This window comes from Ochotona princeps, chromosome 13 (assembly GCF_030435755.1).
Source record: "Ochotona princeps isolate mOchPri1 chromosome 13, mOchPri1.hap1, whole genome shotgun sequence".
NCBI classification, from domain to species: Eukaryota; Metazoa; Chordata; class Mammalia; order Lagomorpha; family Ochotonidae; genus Ochotona; species Ochotona princeps.
The window spans coordinates 8,246,495-8,260,286 of NC_080844.1; the positions used below are offsets into that span (position 1 = coordinate 8,246,495).

The 13,792-nt window shown below is 56.7% G+C and overlaps 2 protein-coding genes and 1 long non-coding RNA gene across 3 annotated transcripts; all 3 read left to right on the forward strand.

Annotated features, from left to right (window-relative positions):
• The first annotated feature begins 599 nt into the window (after positions 1-599).
• On the forward strand, positions 600-1,971 carry LOC131481782 (uncharacterized). The gene is made up of 3 exons (XR_009246554.1): positions 600-1,008; positions 1,575-1,644; positions 1,802-1,971. It is a non-coding gene; the product is annotated as an uncharacterized LOC131481782 (long non-coding RNA).
• Positions 1,972-3,133: 1,162 nt separating this feature from the next.
• LOC131481768 (USP6 N-terminal-like protein) lies at positions 3,134-8,267 on the forward strand. The gene is made up of 9 exons (XM_058671894.1): positions 3,134-3,167; positions 3,601-3,681; positions 4,106-4,213; positions 5,142-5,251; positions 5,601-5,649; positions 6,458-6,578; positions 7,220-7,314; positions 7,684-7,749; positions 8,238-8,267. Exons 1-9 carry the CDS (start codon positions 3,135-3,137, stop codon positions 8,265-8,267), a joined length of 693 nt encoding a protein of 230 aa, XP_058527877.1. The 5' UTR covers position 3,134.
• A 179-nt stretch (positions 8,268-8,446) lies between these two features.
• LOC131481683 (uncharacterized) lies at positions 8,447-11,440 on the forward strand. Its single transcript, XM_058671585.1, has 3 exons — positions 8,447-8,498; positions 8,866-9,018; positions 10,537-11,440. Exons 1-3 carry the CDS (start codon positions 8,468-8,470, stop codon positions 11,331-11,333), a joined length of 981 nt encoding a protein of 326 aa, XP_058527568.1. The 5' UTR covers positions 8,447-8,467; the 3' UTR covers positions 11,334-11,440.
• The last annotated feature ends 2,352 nt before the right edge of the window (positions 11,441-13,792 follow it).

Sequence of the window (13,792 nt, forward strand, 5' to 3'; positions counted from 1 at the left end):
TGCTACTTTGTTTCGTTTTGCTGCAGGAAACAAGACAGAGCAGGGGAGAGGGAGCTGGAGAGAGAGAAAAGCAGGAGTGGCCAATCACAGTGCAATCCTGCCCCCCTTCCCACCTCACCCCAGGCCCAGGTAATGATGGGTACACACTAACTGACAAATTGACTCATGGTGGGTGAAAACTATCACCCTGGTGGGGGAAATGTGGCTTCCAGACTCACGACTCCTACCTAACTGAATGCCTAGACCATATCATATGGACAGGCCTGTGTAGATTACCCGGTGCTGACTTGGTTCAGAAGAAAGAAGCCTGTGCTACAGACATGCCATGTGGGCAGTGGTTGGACTCCAGCTGCCACACTCCTGACTCAGCTCCCTGCTAATGTGCCTGGGCAAGAGGAGAAGATGGCCCAAGTGCTGTGGATCTACGCCCTTGTGGGAGACTCAGCTGAAGCTCCTGGCTCCTGACCTCAGCCTGGCCCAGACCTGCCTGTTGTCGTCCTCTGGGGAGGTAACTGACACATGGAAAAGATCTTTTCTGTGTTCTTTCTCATTCCCTTTCTTTCTAGAACTGTGCTTTCAAATCAGTGCTAAAAATTATGTAAATCAAGATGCTTTGACACTTGTAGTGTAATGTAATGACAGGGGGAAGAGGAAGAAGAGCAGGAGGTGCAGGTTTCCTGGCATGTGGGGTCTGAGCAGGTGGTGCAGGGCACTGGCACGCCTGGGTCCATGGGACCCCAGCCACAGCCTTCTCTCTTCGCCAGGCCTGTGGAGGCCACTTGCTCACCTCTAGTGGCAGTTAGTGAAGCCATGGCTTAGAACCTTGGCCCGCATGCCAGATGCTGCCCCGTGATTGGCTGTCAGAATGCCATGACATCACAGCCACTGGGAATTTTAAACCGGGACATGAGGCAGTCTGGCCAGTAGTGCATCAACTGAGCTACTGAACTGCTGTTGGTAGCGAAGGCTGGAGCACAGCTGAAGGATGCAGATGGGTTCGCGATGGAGGTGAGTGGGACATGGGCTCTGTGTGCGCTGTGGCATGGGGACCATCACTACCAGGGGGACAGCACTGATCTCAGCTGTCTGTTTGCATGGATGATAGCCATAAGCCCTCGGTGGAGACCTGTGAGGAGGGCTTATATACAATTGTCACTTTCCATAACTGGGCTGTGTGTTAGTGTGTGTCTGTGTGGGACATGGGCTCCAGAGTCCATCCTACGGACAGCACTTATGTCAGGTTGGAGCAGAGGACACTGCTCTGAGATCCCTGGAGATGTGGGAGTGGGGCAGGGAGACCCCTGACCTGAGTTGTGGCTCTCCCTGTGGACAATTGGACACTATGCAGAGGACAAGTGTCCCTCCTCTGGCAGATGGGGCTATAGGGTGGCTGTTGCTGTCCCACATTCCCTCTGTCTGCATGCCCTGAACAAGTCATCATCTTGAGTCCTGGCCACCATGGGCCTGCATGTATGGTTGTGGATCTGTCCCCTCAGTGATCATGGGGACAGAGGTGAGGCAGTGGTCCCCGTGAGCTCCCTGTGCTGGGTCACATTTGGACATTTGTCTTCCAGATTGGACATGGTTGCTGTGAGGGCCCGATGGGACCGTGAGCGAGCAGCGACAATTGCCAAATATGAGCAGGTACGGCCAGGGAGCTGGGCAGAGGAGGTGGGTCCCTGCCTGAAGTGTGTGGCTGTGAGTGCATGACCAGCCTCTCTGTGGGCACAGAGGAGAGTGGTTCAGCTCTGAGGGGCTCTGAGCACCCTGGTTTCTCACCCCTGTTCCCTCTTGGCTGCAGGGCCGCCGAGGTGCGGCTCTATTTGAGCCTGAAGAAGAGGATGATGACAGCGGCCGCCTCTTCCTAGACAGGCTTGGATTTTTACAGTGAGTCATTCGCAGCCCTGCTCCTTCCAGGCCAGGGAACCATCTCAGTGTGCCCTGCCTTGAGGCTGAACACCTGTCCCCAGGTCCCTACCTGGGCCCACGCTGCAGTCACAGTACAGGCTCTGGTCAGCATTGGAGCAGATCAGGGACACCCAGTGAATGACTCAGGACTCAGGCAAGGATCAAGCTGGACATGTGGCAGCAGCTGGGCACTCAGAGGCCTGTTTGTGTTGAGGACAGTGGGCAGTCTGAAGGTCCAGCTCTGTTCCCAGGGCCCATAGCCTGGGCATCTGCATTCCAGTGCAGAGTCCACAGGGTTGGGGTATAGGCCTGGCAGATAAACACTCATCCTGGGTGTTTGTGGCCATGCTAACATCCCGCTGATGGGTTAAGCCTGAGGGACAGCCAGCACATATGGGGAGGGTGGGGCTTGCAGGTGAGCTCTGGCTGTGCTGGGAGGAGAGTGGTGACTGCAGTACAGGACCTATTTTGAGGCTGTTCACCCAGTTGTCCAGGGTAAGAGAAGCCCTGTAGCTGGGGTGCTGGGCTCAGGTCACCAGGAGGGACAGAACCTCGAGCTGCTTCAGGGTGTGTCTTTCTGGCTCACCTCAGGACCAGGATTAAGTAGTGGGGGCGAGGTTCTGGCTCCTCAATAAGATAGAATCTGGAGGAAAAATGTCCAGAGTGGGTGGTCATGGTCTCAGCTGTCAGACGAAGGATATGGAGGGGAGCTGACATTTGGGAGCTGACATCTGGGGCTGACATTTGGGTGAGCAGTGCACCGGGGAGGAAGGTGAACAAGGGGGACACACCCGGGAAGGATGTGATGGTGTCCTGTTCATGGGCAGGTGCACACTCCCAGCACTGAGTACTGCAGGGCAGGTGCTGGATTTGCTGAGTCCTCAGATCACACCTTGGCGATGGCTGATGGGCACCCAACCCCTCATCCCCTCATCCCAGGGCAGCCCAGCTGCTGCTGAGGGGCTTGCTGCACTCCTGGGTGTGGGCCTGACTTGGACATGGAGCAGCCTTGGACAGTGAGGGTCTGTGCCTGAGCAGAGCTGCCCTGTGCTCACAGTCAAGGCCCCTCCTGGTTATGCATTGTCAGTATGGTTGACTCCTCTGTTCCCTTCTCTGTCTCCTGGGCTGAGGTGGGGACCCTGGTTCTTCCCCAACCTGCTGTGGATGTAGAAGTGTCTGTCTGAAGCCTTCCCTCACGTCTGCCTCTCTTCCCTTGCAGTGAGAAGATGCTGCCCCAGGCCAGTGCCCTGGGGACTAAGGTGAGAAGCAGGCCTTGGCCATGGGCCTGTTTTCTGAGGGCTAAATGGGAGCCCGTGGGTGTGGACGGTGGTAATTGGGAAGGCCATGAGGTCCTCCCCATGCAGAAATGACAGGCCCGAATGGGGACACTAACTCACTCCCCTGTCCCAGAACTGATTGCAACTCTGGAGAACCTGGCCTATGGTCACCTTGACCCACTGGTGTGAAGGTGACAGCCTTGACTCTAGCTCAGGAACTCAGCCTTGAGGAAGGCTGTGCTGTGGACAGAGCCCAGGCCATGGGTGCTCCCCCAGGCAGCAGGTTCAGGGCTCAGGGCCTGCACCTTTCCTTTCTCCTCCCATGAGTCCTCCCAGGGCTCCAGAGTGGCACCCAGGGGCCATCCACAGGGGTCAGCAGCTGACCTCACACCATCCTTCCTCTCTCCTTTTGCAGCAGAAACATATGGAAACTCGGAGACTCCAAAAGTGGGTCAAAATGTTGAAGAATTATACCAAATATTGTGACAGCGAGAAGGTACCATGAAGGGAGGGCTTGTGGGGACCACATTGAGCAGAGCAGGGATGGGTGGTGCCCTTTGCTGGACTCGACGCCTGCCTCTCAAATGCCTGGGGCCACTGTCTTGCGTAGACATGGGTCACCTGAACCCCTTGACCATACATGCAGGTGGCCCTCCTGGTAAACAGACGAGTGTCACCACTAGGGAAAATCCAAGATACGGATCCACATGCCTCCTCATGCTCCATAGGGAGCAGGCAGAGCATAGCAAGCCTGGGCCCTCAGCCCCGTCCCTCCTCTCACCGTGGGCCACCAGTCCCAGACAGATCCTCCCCCTACTAACACAGCACAGAGCCCATGGTTTCCCCTCCTGATGCCTCCCCCTGCACACCCTGCCCGGAGCAGCCATGGCCCCATTCACCTGATCTCCTCTCTCCTGCAGTTCCATCGGAGATGCTTCAAAGGAATCCCCAGCCAGGTGCGGGGCAACGTCTGGATGCTAATGCTTGATGTGAACACGAAGAAAGCCCAGAACGTGGGGAAGTACAAGGTATGACTGTGCGCTCAGCCCACAATACACCTGGCCTACTCAGGCTGGATCAGGAGACTGGGTATTCCATGGTAGGTCATCCTGTTTTGGGGTGCAGAGCCTCCTCCTGCCTTAATCTCCCTGGATCCTGCTTCTGGGACTCCTCCATGTTTCCCTAGAGCCAAATAAGCCTGGACATGTATGCTTCTTGCTGGGGCCCTGCCATTCTCCCTGTTGGGCCTACCTGGGCAGCTGGACACAGGGCAGGAACTGAGGCTGGGTTCATGATGCTAGTGGCTGTCGGCATGAGATCCCAGTCAGGTGTGGTGGAGGTGCCCAAGGGGCTAACATGGCCCTGCCCTCAGCTGACAGTGCTGTCACCAGGTCCTGCCTGTGTCTGGCCTTGCCCTGGGAGCAGGGCTCCAGTGGTGTTGCCAGCCCTGCCCTCCCTTGTCTTGATTTTGTGCTACCCTTGGACCTGAACCTGAAGACTAATCATTGCCCAGGAAAAGCTCAGTGCCAAGAATGACTTACGATGTCCTATGGGGATGGGCCCGACTTGTAGGGGTGGCACTGAGGGCTGGCCAAGGTGGACCTGCACTGCTATGAGGAGGCTCTAGGGCCTGAAGGTCGCTGAGAGGGAGAGTTCCTGGGATGTGCTGCAGGTGGCAGGGAGTAACACAGAGGGACCTTGCAGTCACCTGGCCTGACACTCACTGTACAGACCCCTGGAGGGTCCCCTCTGCAGGGTTGCTGGGCACTGGGGGTGACCTGGGTGCTAAGGTGAGGTGGGCGGTCCAGACCCTCCCTAGGCTAGATGCCCAGGGCAATGAGCTTCCTGCAGGACCCTCCCCATCACCTGAAGAGCTGCTGTGGATGGGGTACCTGCATGGCAGGGGGCATTTTCCTGCTCTTCAGCCTCCTTGCTGCCCTTGGCCCTGCCCTGCAGGCAATGAAGGAGCAGTCCAGGCTGCAGTCACTGCAATTCCACCAGATCAACTGGGCTGTGCAAGGGACCTTCCGAAGTCACCTAATGTTCCAAGAACGCTATGGAGCCAGGTGAGGCCTCTGGGCTAGAGAGGCTCCAAGGGATAGGGAGGAGGAAGTGTCCTGGGGAAATGAGGTTCCTAGGAGAGGTGGGGGCACAAGCCTCAGAGCAGTTAATTTACAACACAAATAAAGGGATCCAGTGTCTTGGTTTGCATCAAACACTTGTCCTTTGAAAAAAGACACTGTGGAAAGAGAGTGCAATGAGAGAAAAAAAAAAAAAAAGCAGGTGCCCTTAGTGCATCCTTGCTTCTGTGGCAGAGAAGTGGCCTGGGCCCTCTGTGGGCTGGCAGGGTCAGGGAGGCAGGGCTGCACTGAGAGCCTCAGCAGGGAAGGAAGCACCGCCTCCTCTCTCTTGCAGGCAGCAGGCTTTGTTTGATGTTCTAATGGCCTACACCGTGTACAACCCTGTGAGTATTCTGGGATCACCTCCCCAGGTCCTATACCCAGGCTGTCCATCCAGGGTGTACCTTGCCACAGAGAGCCAGGGCTGCCTTGTTGGGACAGCCCCAACTGAGAGATCAAGTGTAGAAGCCAGGTTAATGGCCTCCCTGAACCCAGTCTCCAGCTCTGGGGACAGAAGGGCGTGCCTTCCCCCTGGACAGCTGTATGTACCCCAGGAGCAGGCAGGCTTGGAGATAGTCCTGTGAATACCACCATTCCACAGGAGGATGGGCAAGCTGTGTGACTGCGCTGTGGTTATCCCTATCGAGGCTGGGTCTTCTAGATTGTATTGTACCCCTCAGACACATGGCCTGTGCCACTGGTCTCAATTCCTCTCCACAAGTGCCATAGCCAGAGTCCTCTACTCAGACCTTCCCTATGAGGGGAGCAGCTGCCAGACACCTTGGGCAACCTAGCAAGGTCTGGCCCTCCCCATCCTCCTGACCTGCCCCGCACACCCTGCCTTTGCATGGAAGCAGCCCGGATATACACCCATAAAATGTCCATTCTCTGTCCTGGCAGGCCAAACCCTGGTGCTTCTTCCTCCTGGTGCACAGAGCTCCAGGGGCTGCCTTACATGGGGGTGGAGCTTGGATTCCCACAGCCGCCTGCCCCACCCTGAGATCTAGGGGGTGCACCTGTGTCCTCACCTCTGGTCTTCCCCAGGCTCTGCCTGAGCTCCTGCCCTGCCGGCTTCTCTCCAGGGACTCTGAGACCTGGCTTATGTTCCAGTGCTTAAAGTCATGCACTCAACAGTGTTCTGGGTTCTTGCAGGAGGGGGGCTATGGCCAGGGCCTGAGCCACATAACGGCGCTACTACTGATGTGGCTCAGTGAGGAAGATGCATTTTGGGCTCTGGTCCAACTCATGGAAAACAGGAAATACTCAATGTACGGTAGGTGGATGGGAATGGTGGGTGCACTGCATGGAAGTCCACTCGTGGCCACAAAGCCAAGTGACCGGGTCTTAGTCCCTCACTGGCTCCTGGTGTGGGGACACAGCTCCCTTAGGAGGATTGCTGAGAAGCCAGGCCTGACAGAGGTCTCCTGTGCTGAGCCTTGTCCCCGCTCCCTTCATCCTGCATCCTTGACCCTACCATCCTTCCCCAGTGGGAACCTGCAGGCCAGTCTGTCCTGTCCGTGTCCACGTGACTCATGTCTCCACTGACCTCTGTGCCTCACATGTATGAACTCAGACTTCTACCCTGCTGAGACACAGAAGGGAATTCCAGAAGCAGCATCCCCTATAGGGTCACCCCCTACTCATTTGTGAATATTGGAATAAGGATGATGCATCCAGAGTGGCTGTGGACACCCCAGCAGTCAGCAGAGGCAGCCTACCGGGCACTCTGAATTCTTCCCTGCTGCCCTGTACCCACATTCTGGGCTCCTCTGCCCTGGCCATCTGTCTACCCACCTGGCCCTTTAGAGCCTCCCCCACCCCTGGGAGCTCAGGAGGGCTCTGCCCCAACCTGTGGCTCTGCAGTCCTCCTGGGAAGAGGCTCTGATCCGAGGGCTGGGGGCTGATCCTACTCAGGTCTCTACAAACCGGGACTCCCGAAGCTGGAGATGCTGCAGAACCACCTGGAAGATCTCGTGCACTGCACCCTCCCTGCTCTGGAGCAGCACCTGGTGAGTAAAGTTCCTCCTTGGCTCCAGTGGGGGCTCTGTTCACAGTGATGGGGAGACAAAGCAGTCTCCAGCCTGTTTATGGTTTGCAAGGTCACTTCCTCACCAAAGCTTTCAAGTTACCTAAGTCTGAAGCAGTGTGACTGCTGGTTCACTTTCCAGCACACTGTCCCCAGAGCTTGCACAGATTGAAAGCACTCTCTCCTGAAGGAGAGGGGCTGGAGGGGAGGTTCCCTTCAGGAGCCTGTGTGGCTGTGAGGTGCACATGCACCTGCTGCTGGGCTTCCTGCACCCTGGGGCCCTGCCAAGGGCTCAGGCCAGGGGGAGTTCAGGCCTGCTCCATGCCCTCACCTCCCTCTGCCTCTTCCTCAGGAGGAGCAGGGATTGAACCTCAAGGACTGCACTGCACACTGGTTCACACAGTGTTTTCTGGATGTGGTAAGTGCACCCCAACAGATCCCTTACCCAGAGAGATTCCTGCCCCAGTAACTAGTCTCCCCCCCAGTACCCAGTTTCCCACAGTAGGGCTGAGCTCGCACAGCCCCAGCAGACACTAGAGGGCCATGGCTGTGCCCACTAGGCAGCCCTGCCCTGCAGGGGTTGCCAGGCTGAGGCTGAGGCTCTGGGATTGCAGGGAGGGGATAGGGCCCAGGAGCACACATCCTGAGAATCCTGCTGAAGGCCAGAGCCCTTGAAGGAGGAGGCAGAAGATTCCCAAGGTCTGGGGCTGTCCCCCGGGATGCAGCTGGGCTGCTGCTGCCTCACTCCTGGAAGGTAGCCTGGGCTCGGCCCTGCTGAGCCCTGGCCCTTACCCAGGCGCGCGGCCTCTGGCGTCCTCCATGGTTCCAAGGGCACAGAGCTCTTGTTGGAGACCTGGGTCCTGGCTGTGCTCCTGAGGTCTCAGCCCTCCTCTCTCTGGGCCTCAGCCCCTCAGTGAGCTGGGAGGTGGCCAGTAGCCATGGTCCCACCCAGCGGTGAGATGAGTTCCTGTGGTAGAGCTTGGGGCCTCCTGTGATCAGCCCTCCCTCGCCAGGGCCTGCACACCCTCCCCACTGTGGCCCTGCTCAGGCCCTGCTCTCTCCCCCAGGCTCCATTCTCTCTGGCACTGCGGATGTGGGACATTTTTATCCTGGAAGGGGAGCATGTACTCACCACCATGGCCTACACGACGTTGAAGGTTCATAGAAGTAAGTCTTCAGGGCCCCTAGAAGGCAGGGTGCTGGGGATGAGGATGTGGGTCCTTGTGCCTGTCCATCCACAGTGAGCAGGGATGAGGCCAGGAAGATGAGGTCTCTTGCTTCTCAGGCACCTTGAGGTAGGCTCTGAGGATCCCCCTGCCCTATCCCAGCCCCAGCCCCAGCCCAGCACAGTCCACAGGGAGGCCTGGGCAGGGCATTCTCCCCTGGTCAATCCCCTCCATGCTTGCCTTGACACCCATCGGTGTCCTAGCTAGCATGCAGCCCCTGCACATGGCAGGGACAGGGGTCAGAGCAGCCATGGCTGCTGGGCCATCCCCCTGGCCACTCCCAGCCTGACACTCTCCCTCATGCATAGAGCGCCTGCTGAAGATGCCCCGGGACCACCTGCGGGAGTTCCTCCAGGAGACCTTGAAGAAAGCCTGGGCCCTGGACGATGATGTTTTCATCAAACAGCTTCAAGCCTCGAAGCATGAGCTGGGGAAGCTGCACTGTCTCCTGCCACCCCAAGGTGAGCCCAGCACAGGAATTCGGCCTGATTTTCCCTGAGGTGCATCCACAGTGGGCGTGCCCAGGCTTGACCATCAGATCCCAGGGCCTTCTCCCTCTTCTGTGTCACCCTTGGTCTCCCCCTGCTGCTCAGTTCTGCTTGAGAAGCTTCTGAGCACAAGGCCTGCCTGGGTCAGGCAGTTTCCAGATGTGCTCATCAGGGTCGAGGGAGAGTTGGGGTGATGCCTTTTCCCATCCCATCTCTGCAGCACCCCACTCCTACAGGCCAGGCTGTGGGGCTCTCCTGAAGGTCGCTGTAGGGCCCAGTGGTCAGCTGAACCCAATGTGGGGATGGAAACCAGAGCCTTCTTTGAGCATCCCCCTCCAGCACAGCAGCAGGGCCTTCCTGGGACTTCCACTCCCTACCACGTGGTCAGTGGCCTTTCCTTGATTGGCCCTGTGCAGGCTCAGAACCTCACAACCACAGCTGAACACCCAGGAGCCTCATGGACAGGGGTGTGGGCAGGGATGGAGAGAGATGAGGTTGTACTTGACCCTGTACAGCGAGGGCCAAGGCATGCAGGCACTGGAAGCTGCAGCCACCAGAGATCTCCTGGAAGGCCCAGGTTCCCTGAACCCTTGTGTGGGCATTGCATTTTACCACTGCAGAAGCAGGAACTATGGGTCCCAGTGTAGAAGCCAAAGTGCAGCTGAGTGCAGGGCTGTAGGCCCAGCCTCGTGCCCATGTCTCTGAGGGCACAGAGGACAGCATGACCTGGAGCATCATCGTCCTGTGTGCGGTGATGGGGAGGGTCCCTGGGTTGTCCATGGCTGCTGCTGTAGCTGACCTGAGCCTGGGTCAGCATGCAGAACAGAGATGGGTTTGTCCCAAGTGTGGGGGCTGCAGAGGCAGGCCCAGGTGCAGGGCTGTGTACGTCCTGGTGAGGCTCAGCTGTGCCTCCAAGCAGCTGCCCTCCGGTGTCCTCAGGCACAGAGGCACTGATGGCGAGTCTTCCAGCTAAGAGCCAGTGCTCTGTGCTTGGGTGAAAGAAACAAGGGCAGAACCCTCAGGGTAGCCCTGCCACCTTTTGTGAGGCACATGCCCTGATGCCAAGGGCCCTGCCTGTGGCTGCATGTGTCCTGAAGTCCCAACTCTTACCACTGGCACCTGAGGAGTCACTCCCATCCTTGCTATTTAGGAGGAACACGAGTGCTCCTGCTAAGCCATTCCCATGTCAGGGCACAGGGCAGCCTGGGGGTCAGGTTGCAGGAATCTCACTGGGTCCTGAGGGGATGCCAGGTGTCCACAGAGCTTAGACTGAGAGGCAGGGTAGTCAGGCCATGCACGCTTGGGGATCTGTCCAGCAGAGCCAGAGGTGTTCCCGACACTGTGCGAGCCCAGCTACACACACCATTCCCTCTGGGGTCAGTAGCCTAGAGGGTGTCCTCAGTGTCACCCCATGTGACAGGGTCCCCAGGGATCCCACCCTCAGGACTCGTGGTGTCTGTGGAGATGCAAACCTCTGTCTTTTCCTTGCAGCAAAGCCTGATGAGTGCTGCAGCCTGTGCCTGGGGCTGCCACGTGTTTCTCTGGAGCGGGTGCCTCCCCCAAAGACTCCAAGATGTTCCAGCATGGCTCCAGGGACTGCGCAGGAGCAGCTTGAGGGGATAACTGCTCACCCAGAAGGGCCTCATCTTCCAGAATGTTCCTCCCTGCACATGATTTTAAAGAGCAGCCCAGAGGAGGAGGCTGGGAACTCTGTAGGAGGAAACACCAAGTGCCAGGGCCCCGGCTCCTGTGGGGTGATGTCCAAGTGTGTGGGAGCCCCTGGCATCTCCCCAGGCCCCAAGGATGCATGGAAAGGAAAACTACTGTCCTCCTGGGCCAGCACCTCTCGTCTCAGTGTGCCTGCCAAAGGTGTAGGGTGCCCGCCCCCAGAGCTGGGCAGCCAGCAGGGCCTGGCAGCCCCTTCTACACCTGCCTTAGTCAGGATGGTACCATCTCTGATTCATTCACCTGCAGACCAGGCTGTGGGGCTCAAGACCTCACACCTGCAGAGCATCCCTGGCACCCTACCTCGCCATGGGGACAGGCCCAGCCTGAAGCCTGCTGGAGTCATTGCTGTGCCAGGACCACAGCCCTGGGTGCCCTCACCTGCCAGTCGCATCCTTGCCATCCGCTTCCTGGGGCAGCTGCAGCTCTCCAGGCTGCTGCAAGAGTGGGCTCACAGCCTGCCCGGTTTCTCCATGCTGGCCTCCATGCTGCACAGAGCTCCCTTCAGGGGCTTCTGTTCCCTCTCCCTGAGGGGTGTCACCCTTGGCCAACTCATGCGCTGATACTATTTGGGTCTCATGGTTGCTTAGAGTGCCCTGAACAGACCACACTCAGGGTACTGTGCCAGGCCCCGTTGGCCAGCAAGACCTTCACCCCTAACCTCAGACCTTTACCCATGATCTGACCCTGTATTAAATCGTTTGTTTTGAACAGACTTGCTCCTGTTTTGTGTCCTCACACCCAGCCCCAGCTGAGCTTTCCCTGCTTCCTCACGTGCATTTAGGCTCCATGCTCCCAGCCCCTGGAGAGCCCTGCTCAGGACAAGCACTGGTCATGTCTGTGCTCTGTCCTGGGCTGTCCTGATGCCAGGGCCCCTTGCTTACTCCCCTGGCTCTCCCTGTCTTCCTCCACCTTCCGGAGCCCAGCTCCTCTCCTCCTGGAGCCAGGGAGAGGGCACCAAGTCTGCTGGGTATGTGCCGGTGAGATAGCATGATCTCACTAGAGTAAGAGACTGCATCCAGGACACAAACCAGTACCCATATGGGATCCGGGCATGCAAGGCGAGGACTTTAGCCACTGTGCTACCACACCGGGAACAATATAAGTAAATCTTAAAATCATCATCACCATCATCATCATCATCATCATCATTGTTTGCAGGAAGAAGGTTGAGAGACTAACCTCCTGCTTGGCAGGTCTGCAGGGGAGGTAACTGGGCCCTGGTGCTGCTGGCCAGGTAGGCTGCAGGTCTACAACCACAGGCACCAGAAGACACAGCTCAGGCAGCTGTTTGAGGCCTTCCTCTGTGAAATGGCCACCATGGAACAACTCCTCTGCAGGCACAGGCAGTGTGGGGTGTGAGGCAGGCACCTCACTGGATCCCCTCTGTGTCCTGGAAACAGGAAGGGCCTGAGAAGGTCACCCCCACTGTCTGGGTCACAGTCCTCATCCAGGAACACAAGAAGTCAGCACCTGTGCAGGTCAGCACCAGAAGTGATGCCTGAAGTGACTTGGGGCAGCTCTAGGAGAGGCACTTTAGGGGACAGGAGAGGAGGGTGCTTCATGGCCATAGCTCACTCAGGACCCTGTGGCCTGCTGTGTGGTCATTTCCATTCACATAATTTCAGTGGTGGGTTTTCCAGTTCTCTGCAACACAACATGTCATTTCTATTTTGAAAGAGATTAGGTAGAGTCTGCACACACTGCTACGGGGCATGTGCACATTTTACCGCATTGATTCTTCCAGTCTGTGAACTGTAGGTAAAATTTGATTCTTTGTTCTTTGAAGATGGCACATTCAGGGAGGGAATGGGGGAATCCCGGAGCCTTTGTATCTGTGTCATGTAATGCAATGTAATTAATAAAAAAAAAGTCTAAAAAAAGATTGCATATTACATCCTATAATCTTTTTTGGCCAGATGTTTAGTCTGTTGATTAAGTTTATTGGTAGGCATTTTGATAATGATTGGAGTGAGGCAACTTCATTGATTTCTACTAATTCAATTCCCTCTTGGTGCACAGCAGGCCTGCCAATGTTTGCATGTTACTTCTGGATGGTACAACTCTGCTGAATTTATCTTTTAGGTCTCACAGTTTTAGTTGAGTCCCTGTCATGTGGTATGTGCATAGAAATGCTGTCAGTCCCCAAGGGACAGTGTGGCATCATTCTTTCTGAAGTGGATGCCCATCTTCCCCTCCTTGTGCCACCTGCTCTGAGACTGAGGCCCTGTGTGCCATGAATTCAATGAGAGGGAAAGCCTTGGGCCCGGCGGCGTGGCCTAGCAGCTAAAGTCTTTGCCTTGAACGCCCTGGGATCCCATATGGGCGTCGGTTCTAATCCCGGCAGCTCCACTTCCCATCCAGCTCCCTGCTTGTGGCCTGAGAAAGCAGTTGAGGACGGCCCAAGGACTTGGGACCCCGCACCCGCATGGGAGACCTGGAAGAGGTTCCTGGTTCCTAGCATCAGATCGGCACACATCGGCCCGTTGCGGCTCACATGGGGAATGAAACATCGGATGGAAGATCTTCCGCTCTGTCTCTCCTCCTCTCTGTATATCCGGCTTTCTAATAAGAATAATAAAATCTTTAAAAAAAAAAAAAAGCCTTGTCTTGCTGAAGATCTTAGAAGCCTCTAGTCCCTAACCCTCTGACATCATATTAATGGTTGATTTTTCTCATGCTTGTGTCTGTTCCTTCTGGAACTGATTTGTTCAGGTTTGTAATCCTGAATTTATTAGAGAAAGGATTTTACTTGAAGGAGTTAAAGAGACAGACCTCTTCCACCTGCTGGATCTCTTCATGAATAATTCACTCTAACTTGAGGTGATACAAATGTAGAAGCCAGGAGGTTCTTCTGGGTCTCCCATATGTGTACAGGGACCCAAGACCTGGGGCCACCCTCTGCTGCTTTCCCAAGCCATAAGCAGGGAGCTGGATCAGAAGCAGAGCAGCCAGAGCCCACAGAGACCCCTGCATGGGATGCCAGCTCTGTAGGTGGAGATTATCTGCTATGCCACCATGC

What these genes read in the sequence shown, in the direction of transcription:
- LOC131481768 (XM_058671894.1), top strand. Translation starts at nt 3,135, where the DNA reads ATGCTGCCCCAGGCCAGTGCCCTGGGGACTAAG. An exon ending in AATATTGTGACAGCGAGAAG is followed by an intron (nt 3,682 to 4,105) that starts GTACCATGAAGG and finishes TCTCTCCTGCAG; the next exon opens with TTCCATCGGAGATGCTTCAA. An exon ending in CCTACACCGTGTACAACCCT is followed by an intron (nt 5,650 to 6,457) that starts GTGAGTATTCTG and finishes GGGTTCTTGCAG; the next exon opens with GAGGGGGGCTATGGCCAGGG.
- LOC131481683 (XM_058671585.1), top strand. Translation starts at nt 8,468, where the DNA reads ATGGCCTACACGACGTTGAAGGTTCATAGAA. An exon ending in GACGTTGAAGGTTCATAGAA is followed by an intron (nt 8,499 to 8,865) that starts GTAAGTCTTCAG and finishes CCTCATGCATAG; the next exon opens with AGCGCCTGCTGAAGATGCCC. An exon ending in CTGTCTCCTGCCACCCCAAG is followed by an intron (nt 9,019 to 10,536) that starts GTGAGCCCAGCA and finishes TTTTCCTTGCAG; the next exon opens with CAAAGCCTGATGAGTGCTGC.